This window comes from Argentina silus (assembly GCF_951799395.1).
Source record: "Argentina silus genome assembly, chromosome: 3".
Classification (NCBI taxonomy): domain Eukaryota; kingdom Metazoa; phylum Chordata; class Actinopteri; order Argentiniformes; family Argentinidae; genus Argentina; species Argentina silus.
The window spans coordinates 18,390,588-18,406,266 of NC_139657.1; the positions used below are offsets into that span (position 1 = coordinate 18,390,588).

At 41.2% G+C, this 15,679-nt stretch overlaps 1 protein-coding gene across 1 annotated transcript; it reads left to right on the forward strand.

Moving 5' to 3' along the window:
- Positions 1-6,585: 6,585 nt before the first annotated feature.
- slc23a4 (solute carrier family 23 member 4) lies at positions 6,586-14,898 on the forward strand (the record flags this gene model as incomplete). The annotated part of the gene is made up of 12 exons (XM_083666488.1): positions 6,586-6,633; positions 7,343-7,474; positions 7,885-8,042; positions 11,355-11,514; positions 11,784-11,965; positions 12,321-12,441; positions 12,647-12,803; positions 13,033-13,286; positions 13,531-13,695; positions 13,905-14,013; positions 14,270-14,365; positions 14,630-14,898. 12 exons carry the CDS (start codon positions 6,586-6,588, stop codon positions 14,896-14,898), a joined length of 1,851 nt encoding a protein of 616 aa, XP_083522614.1.
- Between the last annotated feature and the right edge of the window lie 781 nt (positions 14,899-15,679).

Below are 15,679 nucleotides of genomic sequence, written 5' to 3' on the forward strand. Positions count from 1 at the left end.
TTCAGTGTGGTACAGTGGGGACGCCAGTGACATGAGAAAAAAACAGGTGGAATATTGCGGACCACCCCAAAAATTCAAAAGATGTTCAAATAATGAGTTAAAGGTTGTAATTATATCTGTGGTCGTTATTATAAATTTCCGTAGTTTGTGTCCTCATCACCTGGCTGTCAGCTACAGTCAATATGAATGTAATTTCTTCTTATTCACGGGAGTCAGGACGCCATCTCTCGTTTATTATGAGGCAAAGTGGACCGAAGTTGTTTCCATCCTCGCTCATGTGACGTCAGCTCACATCGGCGCATCTCAGTAATAAAACTCATCTTGCCTGTCAACACTGTGAAAATACTTGGCCGTGATTCTTGATGGCCATCTGTCATACCTGAAAATAAAATAATCTGGAGGATGAAGTAAGATTGCATATCAGTGAGTTACAATTTGATTGATTATTGATTTGATAGATTATTATTGCCTACATTTCTGGAAGAAATTACAATAACAGTTTAGATGTATGATGTATGATTGGATATTGAAAATGGTAGCTAAATTGACACAAAACCTAATTAGAGAAGCAGACTAATTTGAATGACTGGATTAGCCATAGATCATCACCTCACTCAATATTGTCATCTGCTGGACGATGCAGGTAACATCCCTGAATAATGGTCAGAAGGATTGCGATTAATGCTTCAACCTTTTTTTTTTCTCGAGCAATTTTCATATTGTATATGTGTTTTGCTCTTATAAAGGCAGCACTAATCTCCAGATATTAAATAAGAGGGAGGCACACAAAGTTAATGAGTGGCTTTTAATACAGTATAGGCTTACAAGCAGATTCTTCTTGGTACTTTATAGAACAGATATATGTTTTGTGTAAAAAGAAATATATATATTTTTTTTAACAGTATCTGGAAGTCTAAAAGAAGTGGGTAAATGTATCTCGAGAACTTTCTACATGCACCTTCAGTTATAGTTTAGTATATTAACACTATGCCATTGAAGCTTATGCTCCATCAACATGTACTGTATAAGTTATGAATAAAATGCTGTTTAGCATCTTCCCCTTTTGGGAACTGGGGTCAAACTACATTGAACATTTAGAAAATTGATTTCTCAGAATTTCCCATTTGACCTGCCAATACATCTTGAGATTAAGATAAGGGAGCCATAATTACAAAGTCAGATTTACATAACAGACATTTATAGTTGTATTGCACCTTATCTCATGCCAAAGAAAGGTACAATAATATCAACACAAGATAAATCTGCTGTCCTGCAGATAAAATCTTTACTCAGAAACTCTACTTACTCTTTCTGAACACATGCACATCAAGACAGAGTTCGGGCTTCCACAAAAAAGGATCTAGGTTAAATAAGGAGCTTCAGAGACATCCTATTTTTGACTAATACCAGCTTCATTGTAAGATAATAAAGTTATTGAAATACAGTAGTCTACTAGATACATGGTTGAGGAGTCTTTTACCTTAAGGTAAGGTTTTACCTTACAGTGTATACATGTCTCTTAATTTAATAGACAATATTCTCAGTCTACAGATACACCAATGGAGTAGACTGGTATATATTATTTATTTACATACCACAGAGACACCTATAGTAATTCATTTTATTCATTTTCATTAAGGTTGCTGCACAGGAACACAATAGTAGCACAAAAAACAAGAGTACACCATTTATGATAACATTGACTGTCTTGGTGTCCATGATGAATTAGTCAACTGGGCGACTCTTGAGATGGGGACTGAATGATGGGTCCAGGTGTAGCACATAAGTTAGTGGTGATGATGCAGATATGACTGCATTGGTGGAAAGGGCCTAGGTGTGCAGCGAGGCGACCAATCAGCAGGCTGGAACTGAAACACCCCAGGAAGGGGCAGTGGATGGTACGGCCGGTACCGAGGAGAGGCAATTATTGGCAATACAGAGATCACCTCTTCAACCTGTTTGGTCATGAAAACAAAATAGCAAGAATATGATATTGCTGATTTGTGAAATGTTCTCAAGCAATGAGGATCATAATTGGTTGATGTTTTGTCAACTCACTCATAGTTTGTTACACAGTAGTACAGTAGTTTATAATGGCTTGTTTACAATGCAATTACATGATGTCATACTACATTATTACATTGTTATTCAGCTGTCAGACTTCAAGACTTGGAAATGAGTGTAACAAATGAGTGTAACAAGTCCTTCAGTGTCTCCATCTTCCTCCATTTAGCTCTGCGGTTTTGGAACCAAATCTGGACAACAATGAGTACGTGTGACTTAAACTGGAATCTCTGCTCTCACCCATGCTTAATGTTGGTTTAATTGTTTCTCAAACAACTCACACAGGGTGAAATCCTAACTAAAGATCTGCATGCCTAACTTGATTCATTACGCAAATGTCCCATTGACATCAATGCAAGATTTACTCCAAGTTATGTGCGCAGATCTGGAATTAGTATTCCACCCAAAGAGATTTCATGGTCATGTGTGAGCCTAGGTGGTCCATGCTGATGTACCTGTACTCGTCCCTCAGTGAGCTGCAGCCCAGAGGCTAGCTGGTGCTGGGTGTTGACATCAGGGTAGTGGGTCTCCTGGAAAACCCTCTCCAGCTCCTCAACCTGGGCTGGAGTAAAACTGACCCTAGTCTGTCTTCTCCTCCTCTGCACTGTTGAAAGAAGCATGTCTTCAATATCATTGTCATCATCATCATCATCATCGCTGTCATCGCCACCACCATCTTCATCACCATCACCATCATCATCATCATCATCGCCGCCGCCACCACCATCATCATCATCATCATCATCATCATCATCATCATCATGATCATCATCAGCAGCATCATCATCATCGCCACCACCACCACCATCATCATCATCATCATCATCATCATCATCATCAGCAGCAGCATCATCATCATCATCATCATCATCATCATCATCATCATCATCCATTACTGTCAGATCTCTGCCAAGTCTCACCATGATGAGCCTGGCAGCTGCTCCTTTCCCACTGAGTTATCCCTCTCTATGGATAATTGCAAGACAGGAACCGCTACTCTGTCTGCTGTATGCATTACTGTGGTCAGGTGACATGTGGTCTACGTAGCACTCTCCAGGATGTAGAGTGGTGACAGCTTGACTATGGTCAGATGGTGTGTGGTGGTCACAGATCCAGCCAGTGGTTGTGGTTGTAGGTACATGCTGTGACAGCAGCCTGGTTTGCAAAGTCCTCTCTGTGCATCAGAGCACATTACAATACAGAACTAACAGCCAGACTCAGGTTATCAAAAGCAATGATATTCATACACAGCAGTGAGAGAACGCATGGATCACTCATTGTATACTTACAAAAACAATGTCTCAATCATGATATAGCAACAATTCAAAGTAAGTAAAGACAGTTTAAAACATTCACATACCTGCATATACACACTGGACTGGGAGTTCTTCCTCGTCTCTGATGATCACACAGGCTGGCTTCCTCAGGATCTCCTCCATAGAGTGTTGTTTAGGAGGATGTGGGGCCTCCCTCCTAATAAGATCCATCCCCCTATCCACACTGTCTGTGTCCTTTCTCCTCCATTGATCCCTCGATTCCTGCATTGTCAGGCTGCCTTTCCCTCACAGCCAATAGAAAGGATTGACAGGGAGAGAGAGATCCTCTTGCCTCGAAGTTTAGACTCACAGGACAGCTTTTACCAAAAGTTATGAAATTGATTTCTAATGTTCTTTTTTTGGAATGTACACTGATGCTACAGTATATGATCTGTCTATCAACAGGTATCTCCTCTATTCTTCCTCTCTTCTTCTTGCTCTATCCCAACTCGAAAGCTCTTCCCTGACATCCTCTCGCTTTCTCTCTCTCTCTCTCTCTCTCTTGACAAACTATATTTCTGTCAAAGGTAGCTTCGGTGTAGTTGAACTTCTTCAACTGTAAAGTAATTGGTAATTTGGTTAACTACATTTTCTGAGTAGCTTCCCCAACATGGGTGGTACCACAGAGCAAGAACGTATTGGGGACTTCACATTCAAGGCTCAGAATATGTATCCATCTAGTGGTGCACAAAGGTATGACAGCAAATTACCCTCTATAGGGGTAACCATTGATAATATATATAGGCTTTGGGGTTAACAGAGTTCAAGTGAAGTAATTATAAAACGAGCAATGTCCTTTATAACAGTTTCTCAGTTAGTTTCATGAAATACCAATGACATCTCCGAGCAACAAAGTAAACAGCTTGTTTTTTTTTGGCATATGATTTTTGGAAGCTTTTTTTTCTCCTGGACCTTTTCCTCAGCCGGCACAAAATGGATGCAAGTCCAAACGTGTAAGAGGTGAAAATACCTATCTCACCTGCGCTCAAGTGGGTGGTGTAGCGGTAAACAGAGACGTGTTAATGACAATAAGCAGGTCAAGTGCCATCATGTGCACTGAAAAATCTGGCCTTGAAAATACCACTAATATTTCACACACCCCCTAGGCACGCGTTTGCATGGTTTTTATGCAATTAAAATATAGCCCCTAGTATTTTCTTGTCAAATAATTAATTTAATTTCATAAACAGGACTATAATGAACCCAGTGAAGAGAGCACAAGAAAGGGAGACATTGCATGACCCTCTTATCTCATCTCAATAAGTACTTTATCACAAGGACGGATCTTTGGAGCCATGTATAGAAGAAGAGGCCTTTGCATGTACAGTAAAGGGCAGCGTAGTCACAGTGCATTCCTTACTAAAATATTCTGTTCTAACAGAGAAGACTCACACAGTGAGACAAGACTAAGAGTCCTAGAGTCTGAGACAGAGAGGGTCATGACATGCCCAGTACACTGACACAGGGGATCTGGGAAAAATGTTATTTATTGTTATTGCACTTTATCTTTTTGAAGTATTTCAGGTCTCCTATCATTGCTTATGACAGATAACTCTGTTATAGTGCGCCAGCACTATAACAGCAATGACAAAGAAAACCATTCATGATACTTTCAAAACAAACAAAAAACAATAACAATGCTTCCTTTACATTATTTTGCCAGCTGAAGATGTGATCACTTTTTTTCTCTCTCCTCAATTGAGAAACCTTCAACCTAATTTGATTATACAGAGGTCCTGCAGACTACACTACACACGCTCTCCTGTCTGGTAACTAATAATCAGGTACTTTTGAATAAAAGAGCACTCCCACGAGGGAAGACTGATCATGACTGATTCATGACCCGTGACAGTTCATGTCAGTAGACAGACGGACTGATTGAAGACAGAGACATACTTGCATACATGCATGTACACACACACACACGCACACACACACGCACACACACACGCACGCACACACACACGCACACACACACGCACACACACACGCACACACACACACACACACACACACACACACACACACACACACACACACACACACACACACACACACACACACACACACACACAGGGTAACTCATGACATAGCCTACCTCAGCGGCCATGTGGAAGCTAGCTTTCATGTGACATCAATTTCCAAGGCCATTCAAGGCCAGATCCCATCTGACCGCATCTATATTCAAATGATTTCACAGTGGTCATTACAGTGTGACCAGACCACTGCACACGAATGTGCAGACCTGGCTTATGTGCTGTCATAGACTCTGAGCTGTTTACCATGTAATGACTGCTGCACAAGCCACAGAGGAGCTGATCATCCCTCTGTGTCCGTTTTTGAGCTCGGTCATTGCCTCTGGTAGAAAAACATTGGGCCTACTCTACTGTATAGTATAATAGTTCTCCAGAGTACCATCACTGTGTAGTATTTGCAATTATTTATATGTTGTTGCACTTACTGGAATTCTGATACCGAGTTGATTAATCTCCCAAAAATAAGACAAAGTCAATATAGGTATTAATGCTGAAATTACAACAAATTAAACTGTCAAATTTATAACTTGATTTGGTAAACATTTTTGTTTTCAGCTGCATACACTGCTGCACCACTGATCATGTTAACTAACTAGATGAGTTGAACTAGTCATTATCAAACCAGTTTTCAGAAAAAAATTACTTTCCTGTAAATGAGGAAATGTAATTTAGTGTAACAGGAATCAGGAATAATATCAGGAATGATCAGTACTGATACTGATACTGATGTATGCAATCACTGTAATGTTGCTTTGGATAAAAGTATCAGCTAAATAATATTCTAATAATAACTTATGGATTGTGAACTCTGGATTGTGCTTCAATAGCAATATGTGCTCCCATAAAACCTCACATGTTATCTTTCAGTTATGAAAAACGATCCTTGTATTGTGTGGGAGAGAGAGAGAGACAGAGGGCGGGGGGGGGGGGGGGGGCGGGGGGCGGGGGGGGGGCGGGGCAGTGCCCTGCCTGAGTGCTCAGTAGGTCTAGTCAGCTGCCTGTCTTGCTGTTGTAATTGGCTTCACATGAGCAGCTGTGAGCAGACTCATTTCATTTACAATCAGCAACAGTCTCGTGTTTCTAGTTTCTCTCCTTCCTCTTTCCTCCCTTGTTCAGTCTATTCAACTCAGAGGATAACATTCTACTTTATCTGAGCCCAGCCTGGAGCGATGGTTCAGGAGAAAGACAGCAATGGTCTGGATAACTATGCATTTGCTGTGAGTATGACATTTTAACTAAAGGATGACGTGGATATTTAAACACTTACATTTACTGATATGTGATGCTGCATCTGGGAACATTTAGTTTAGAGTAAGCTACAGTTCATAATGAGGGGAAACATATGGTGGTATATTCTGCACATGTACATTGTGTGAACTCAAACTAAAACCAGGAAACTAATTCCAGGTACTTATGTATCTGTGTCTGCAATATCTGTTGTGTTTACATTGTAATAAATGGCTGTAATACTGTCGTAAGTTAATCATTCCACTCAGTGCAAAATCCCTCATGCCTGCTCTTTCAGCCCAACAGTCAATCTCCACACACATTAGAGGGCTGTATTCTAGTGGGCACTTACTGGAGCAAAATCAAGTTGCTCAGCCTCGATGGTGGTTAACTGAAGTAAATGTTTACTGCTATTTTGTTAATATGGCCAACAATTTTTCATGGTTTTGAATTCTTGCAATGATTGATTTACTGAAATCTGTGCTGTGCTGTGTGGGTTGACTTGAAAGTCATCAATTTGTGTTGGTTTCCTCTCTGTTTTGGATAACATTGACATGCATTCCTATTCTGGTGGGATTTCATAACGTTGTAAGGCTGACTGTGAAGAAGAATGTCTCTCAGTGCTTCAATGGATCAGTCTCCTATACAGAAGATAACAGCATGTACTGCATGTGTGACTTCCTGATGTCTCTCTTTTAGGTTGATGGGCACTTTTGTGACCTGCCTGAGGGGAAGGATGGAGAGGCCTCAGAGGAGGGCGACAGGAACAAACTGGCCTACTGTGTCACAGACGTCCCCCCCTGGTACTTGTGTATCATCCTGGGCATTCAGGTAGTTCCAAACCCAACTGTACCTCACTGATGACTGCTGCAGGGGTCGCTGGTTATGTTGAGGACTCGGGATTGTATTGATTCAATTATCAAATGTAATCAATTGGATAAGAATACAACTAACACAGTTTCCGTGGATTCATTTGGCTGCAAGTTGAAAGGAAACAAATAACGATATCACATGAGAACCTCAAGAAAAAAATAAAATCTTGAAAATGTAACATCAGTGTAAATTTAACATGAGTTTTGTTTATTGAGGCACATGCCAAATATTGTACCTATACAGCTCATTTCAACTGTCTATAATAGCTCTAGTGAGCAAATCCCTCATACTGTAAGTGTTCCTCCTCTCTCCCTCTTCTTTCTCCTCCATTTCACTCCCCCCTCCTCTCTTTCACTCTCTCTCTGTAGCATTGTCTGACAGCGTTTGGGGGGATCATCGCCATCCCGCTGATCTTGTCCCAGGGTCTATGTCTGCAGCATGATGGACTGACCCAGAGCCACCTCATCAGCACCATCTTCTTTGTCTCAGGGCTGTGCACCCTGCTGCAGGTCACCTTCGGAGTCAGGTGAAGAGGGCAGGGGTGGGTGAACAGAGCAAGGAGGTGTAGCAGTCAAGAGTGCTTACTTGGTGATAGGAACACACTATTTTAAAGTTGATATAGGCCTGGCCCTGCATTAGTATTGTTTGCTAATACAACATTGTTTTTATATAAGAGTGATATAATGCTTTAGAATCCCAGGCTTTAGTCGTTTATTTGTTGACAAGAGTTGATACACCAACATATATTTATTGAGCAGGTGTGCCCAGCTATGATATTAGGTGTGGTCCATATTTACAGCATGGACTTCCACCTGTTTCCAGGTGCAATACATTCCATGATGGCACAATATACTAATATTATGTAACATACAGTAATTCTGTTGACACAGGAAGACAATGGCAAGATTAGCCAAAGACGATTCCATAGTAGTATTTTTTGCTTAGGAATGTAATGTCCCACCTAACAATTATGTTGCTACAGTATAAACAAGAATTACACACACATAGTGGTCATGCCCATAGGCACGTGCCCACTCAGATTCGTCATGTTTTAAATGTTTCCAATGTTAAATTAATTACTATACTTTTATGCCATCATTACGCTAATTATTAATCAATCGTTAATCATTAATCAATCAGAAGATCCGGGAGGGGGCACGCTGGACTGGTCATAATTGACTAAAATAGCTTTAATTATTCTAAGTAACAATTTAATAATTCTAAGTAACAGTTAAAGGGATGGTTCTGCCTAATTTCATGTTTAGGTAAAATATCTCCTCAGGGAAACTTCAAACAAAGTTTAGTTGCGAGTGAAATAATTTTTTGATGTGCATTCTATTGAAGGTCAAACAATTACAGTCTCTATAATCCATTTGCTCAGAACTCCAGTACAGGTTCGTCTAATATATAGCTGCTGCTAAACTCTGTTTGAAGTTTCTCTGAGGAGATTTTGGCGTGTCATTTAAACAATGCTGATTTAGGGATATTGGAATCCTGTCAAGGAAATGGCGCTGCTAACTGTTAGCCTGTGCTGCTGTAGCAAAGTAGATAACGGAGAACCGGAATATCTCTCACTACTGGCCTATGAGGACAATTTTAGATTAGATTAGATTAGATTAGATTCAACTTTATTGTCATTGTGCAGAGTACAAGTACAGAGACAACGAAATGCAGGGTAAGATTACACCTAAACATGCTATTTGGCTGAACCATCCCTTTAAACTCATAAGGCATAAAAGTTCTTACAGAACCAATATGTATTATTCATTGAAATGTCATTGAACAGCTAAACGGGTATGTTTAAATAACCTACAAAGAAAATAGATGTATTTTAGACATATAATTAGGCATATGAATTATGGCTCTAGATTGCAAGAAAAAACTGTTACAGGTGTTAGGAAAATGCAAAATGCTCCAGCTTCCAGAGGGGAGAGAAACCCCTCCGCCCTCCTCCCCTCCTTCCTCACGCACTTGTTCCCTCTAAATCGGGTGGGTGCATGATGTCCCGCACTCACAAGCACAATGTCCTACACTACTTTGTTTTTGTGCAGTACGCATTCTAAGGAACAGAGCTTACAATACATCTCAGATTAACTTGGCAGAACAGTATGTTCTTTTAGCTTTACCTCTTACTCTCTGTTGACCTCAGTAGTTATTCAGGTCAGTGTACTGCTTTAACCTCACAACAATAGGATATTCTGCCATGGCGACTAAGAGCTACAAATGCAAGCCTTTACTAACTGGTTATAGCTGTGTCACTGGTACGATGGGTGTCAAGCTCCCACACTCACACACATATTCAGGTCACTGGGCTTTAGTTTGCTTGGAATCAGTAGTAGAGGTCATATGCAGGGTCATATGCAGCAATAGTGAGAAGGTTGGATGTATGCAGTTCTGAAGATTGTGCTTGTAAGCCAGTTAACCAGTAAACTTTGTATCAGCTACCATTGATTCCAGAATGCAATTAGGTGTTGGTCCATTATTTGTTTAGTACAAAAGACATCAATGTCGGCACAGGGGGTAGGCACAGGTGGTAGTCCCTAGTATGACACCTAATATTTGTGATGTCCATTCCACTCTATTGGGACTCTATTGAATATTGATTATTTACAGACATTCAATCTAGTCAGATCTGTGTATGACAGGCCGTACCCTAAGATATCTCCTTCCTACCTTCTGTGGTGTATAGTAAGGCCTGGTATATGGCACTGCCCAGGTCTAACCTGGCCAATAGATTGGGATCATAATAGGATTAGGCTGGAATTTCCATCTCATTAGGTTCTAGAATCTAGTTCACTTTAAATCCACATTCCCCAGGCTTAACACCACTGATGCTTTCTTGTCCTCCTCCAAATGGAGGTCAGCTGGGAGGAAAACAATGAACTGTGTTCAACTCCCTGTTTCAAGTAGAGGAAACAACCAACAATTTGCCCTTGCTATGCAATTCTAGGAAACATTATGCACTGAAAATGTTGTTTAGAATGAGTTATTCATTAGATATTAGAATTTAGAAACAGCCAAATATTGGATTGTTATGCCATGAGAGTAAACATTAAAATAGAGAAATGTTCTGTTTATTGTGTATACACTCTACTTTGTACAGCATATTGTAGTTCACTGGCTGTAATCTGTCCGATCTGTCACCAATATACAATATACTGTATGTAAGTTGGTTGTGTTTGAGGATGGAGGCTGTGAGGAGACAGTCAATGCCCAATAACCTACAAGAGTTGATTAGAGAGTCATGGTTTTTGCGTAACCTCACAAGACTCTCATCAACCCTTTAAGGCCCTAATCTGGACTGTGTTGTAGATGAGACACGTGCATGTTGTTTGGCTCTCTGTGTTCACGGTAGGGTTTATGGGTTAGTTAAAGGTCTGCTTTTTGGCTGCCAGTCAGTGAGAGAGACTGTTCCCAATTTGCTCCAAGGAAATGAAGGAGGATAGGATTCACGAAGAACGACTTTTGTTGGGATAATCTACTGTATGGTATCTTACCTCAACACTCATCTCAAACTACTGTATTACTATGTCATCAGACAGGCCTGTTTCTTATGATACAATGAAGCAGAGGGATCTAACTGAACCCTGACTTATGTTGAAATAGATACTGTAACATGACATGGGATAAATTCTGTGTGTCATATTCAAGAGACCTAATAACATTGTATCAAAGCAATATCTTATCTTACAGAACAGCATTCTGATTATTACCTCTCTGTATCTCACTCTCTCTCTCTCTCTCTCTCTCTCTCTCTGTCTCTCTCTCTCTCTCTCTCTCTCTCTCTCTCTCTGTGTGTGTGTGTCTCTCTCTCTCTCTCTGTGTCTCTCTCTCTCAGACTGCCCATTATCCAGGGGGGTACGTTCACGTTACTGGCCCCATCCATGGCCATGCTCTCCATGCCAGAGTGGACATGCCCGGCCTGGACCCAGAACGCCAGTATGGTCAACACCTCATCTCCTGTCTACATAGAGGTGTGGCAGAGCCGCATGCGGGCGGTGAGTCAACACATTCACTACAGAGACAGGGCACAACATTTCAAAGTTTCACAATTTCCTTATAACTCAAGATTTATTCAGAATCCATATTCATTTGGTTTGTGTCAAAGAGGATTGTCCACATTCTTCTTTTGTTTGATTGATGATTTGTTTGCTCATTAGGTATGTTTGTCTATTGTTTCGGTCAAACAGTGTAGAGTACAGTCCATATTGCTCATGTGTTGACTGATTATTTATGTGTTTGTTTATGTGTTGTTGTTCCTCTACAGCTGCAGGGCTCCATCATGGTGGGATCCCTGTTTCAGGTGGTGGTGGGTTTCTCTGGCCTGATTGGTCTGTTTATGCGTTTCATTGGCCCCCTCACCATTGCCCCCACCATCTCTCTGATTGGCTTGTCTCTGTTCGACTCGGCTGGCACCAGCGCTGGGAACCACTGGGGAATCTCCGCCATGTATGTAACCCTCAGTAAAACTGTGCTTTGTCACTTAGAATCCCCTACAAGCCAGTAATCATCAAAACCTGGTCCTGGAGAGCTCCAGGGTGTGCAGACTTGTCTTCCATAGTGCTAAAACTACTGATCAATCGCATCAACTTACCAGTGTTTTTGGCAGGCTGGTTGTTGCAGGGATGGAGAAAAAGCCTGCCAAAGCCCCCTAACTCTCCAGGTCTAGGTTTGGTAACCACTTGTGTAAGCTGTGAGTGAATGTTGGGACATGACATATACCCATTCTAAATGTACCACTGGAGGGCGCACTCTGCTTGCATTATATATATTTTTAAAATAATTTTCTCTCTCTCTCCATCAGGACAACTGCGTTGATCATTCTGTTCTCCCAGTACCTCCGCCACATCCCCATCCCCATCCCCACATACAGCAAGTCCAAGAAACTCCACACCTCCAGGGTCTACATCTTTCAGATTCTACCTGTAAGTCCACTAGAACCTTAGGTTTATTATCTATGTTCCTCTTTATCATTTGGGGGCGGGAAGTTGTCAGATAAAATGAAAAAAAACGGATTACCAATATGTATGCATATTCCAATCTCCTAAAACATAGCCTAAGTGACAGCCCAGCAATAGAACACATGACAAATAAAGTGACATAAATGATTGTATGTGTCGGTATCCTCAGGTCCTCCTGGGCATCACTCTGCCATGGCTGATCTGCTACATCCTGACCGTCTACAACGTCCTGCCCTCTGAGCCTCAGCAGTATGGTTACCTGGCCCGGACAGACCTGAAGGGAGACGTGATTGGGAAGGCCCCCTGGCTCACATTCCCTTACCCAGGTAAGAGGGTTGTTCTTGGGTTCCTGAAGTATCAGCACCATAATGTGATGTTCAAATTACTGTAATGCTTTGATCATGAATGATCAAAGGATTATTTTGGCAACCTTCATATCGCTATGTTAAATTTGGATAACAAATACTGTATGCTTGTGTATCACATAATGTATTGATTCAATTAACCTCCTCATACTACATGTTAACTAGATTACCTATCTGATTCCAAACACAGGTCAGTGGGGCGTTCCAACTGTGAGCTTGGCAGGGGTGGTTGGGATCTTGGCGGGGGTGATATCCTCCATGATAGAGTCCTTGGGAGACTACCATGCCTGTGCTAGGCTGTCTGGGGCTCCTCCTCCCCCCAAACATGCCATCAACAGGGGGATTGGCATTGAGGGGCTGGGCTGTCTGCTGGCTGGGGCCTGGGGCACGGGCAATGGGACCACCTCATACAGTGAGAATGTGGGAGCACTGGGCATCACTAAGGTGTGAGGGACTGAACTTTGTGGTCAAGATTACTTTACCCTGTAATACAGTATATCCATTTAGTTTGATTGCCTTCATTTTTAAGGATAAGCAACTTTGAATGTCAGAGTATGTATGCTGTTGAATAATATGTAGAATGTTTAACACATACTGCATGTCATGTGAATATTTTAGGTATCGGGTAAAAGCTATTTCAAACTGAAGCACAGACTGAACAGAAGCTGTGTTTTATATATTTTTTTAGGTGGGCAGTCGCATGGTGATTGTTGCTGGTGGCATCTTGTTGATAGTCATGGGCGTGTTTGGCAAGATAGGAGCCATCTTCACCACCATCCCCACACCTGTGGTTGGAGGGATGTTCCTGGTCATGTTTGGAGTCATAGCAGCTGCTGGTGTCTCAAATCTACAGGTAGCCTACTGTACACATGGGTTTGATACCGTACCTTATTCCATTCCATGCATTACAATGAGCATGTCCTCCAATTTCTACCTCCACCAGCCTTCCCTGGTACGGTATATACTATATATATGTAGGTCACTGTAAAGACTTTTTTTTTTTTATTCATGAGAAGTTGGTTGTGTTTTTTTATGAACATGTCTATCTTGATTGTGTTACAGTATGCAGACATGAACTCCTCCAGGAACATCTTTATCTTTGGCTTCTCCATATTTTCTGGCCTGGTTATTCCAAACTGGCTGTTCAAGAACCCCACTGCCATTGCAACAGGTACAGCACAGGACACTGTATAGCATCAGGACTGATAAAGCACAAGCACTTAAACGTCACACCCCCCAATCATGGCAACTATCTCATGCTCCACAGCTTAGTTACTGCAAATGTAGTTTAATAATGAATAAAACAAAAGTAACAAAATAGTAAACAATCTTTATGAATTGTTAATGGGACTCGTTGGATTCCTTGAGCCATTGAGTTTCTTTTGTGGAAGGCATTTGAGCCTAGTGTGTGATGTGCTCTCTGTCAGGTTCGGTTGAGCTGGACCAGTTGCTGCAGGTGCTGCTAACCACCAGTATGTTTGTGGGGGGCTTCTTCGGCTTCTTCCTTGACAACACTATTCCTGGTAAGCTTTCTTACAATGCAATAGAGAAATATAGCATCTGTTCAAGTATTTTACATACAGTTGACTGCGCAGGTCAATGATAAGGTGTAGAATAGACATACAGAGACAGACATACTAGCCAACACTGTATCTGCTAAAATGCACCGATATGCTCTTTGAACCCCAAGTCATTTTTGTAGTCACAGTCCTTCTAAGTATCTGAGTTTCTCTCTATGGTCTCTGGTATGGAAGAGATCTTTAACACATCTGTCTTGTGTCTAATAGGCACCAAGCGTGAGCGAGGCATCGTAGCCTGGAACCAGGCTCACCAGGAGGACTCCAGCAACACGTTGGAGAGCTGCGAGGTGTACAACCTCCCCTTTGGCATCACTTCCCGCCTGTCCTCCTACTCCTGGGTTCACTACATGCCTTTCTGCCCCCCCAACGGTCCCAGATCAGAGGGCGGGTCTGTAGCAGAAGCTAACTCCCTGGAGACCAAGCAGCAACCTGGGACGTCAGAGACCCCACAGATCGTTATTGCAGTGGCTCTATGAGCTCAGAGCCGGTCCAGACACTGGCTAAAACAACAACAACAACAACAACAACAACAACAACAACAACAAGAGGCAGCTCTCCGTCATATGGACCTCCAGTCCTGATAATAAAGACATATTAAATGTCTGTACTGTAAAGGTACTGTGTATATTTTAGCTATTTTGCCTGATATGTGCCACTTATTTCTTTGTATAGGTTTGATTTATTTGTATTTTCTAAATCGACTTTAGTCAGGGAGTTTTTTTAATTCTCTATGTAAGTCTTGGTTTTGGGATGAGGTGAATATTTTTATTTTTTGCTGTGGAAGCTATGTAGCATTATTTCATAGCTCTTTGCATGAAAATATTGTAAAAACATGTTTGAGGTGTAACTTGAATTTACTGACAACAAACTGTTTAAGAACTGTATATGAATTTTACTAAAATCGGTGCTTTTTATACAAACAATCTGCCTTAAATAATAAATTGTAACACACTGATCTCTCAGATGCACATTTACAAGTTTGCAAAGACTATTTTCACCAACTGTATCTGCATTTGAATACATTCAAAAGATGTATTGTACCAATGAAAAAAAAACTGCATTATGATTAAACTGTTCAACTGTATCTCAGAAAGCATAAAGTCCCGTCCATGTGACAAGATAATACTCTAGGGTTTAAATAGTTAAATGCCAAGGCTGCCAAGGCTACCATGTTTTATACTGTGCCTGTAAGGAATTACAGAAAATATGTGAGACAATGTTTCAAATATGCAACTCATTTCAATGCCCATTTGATCA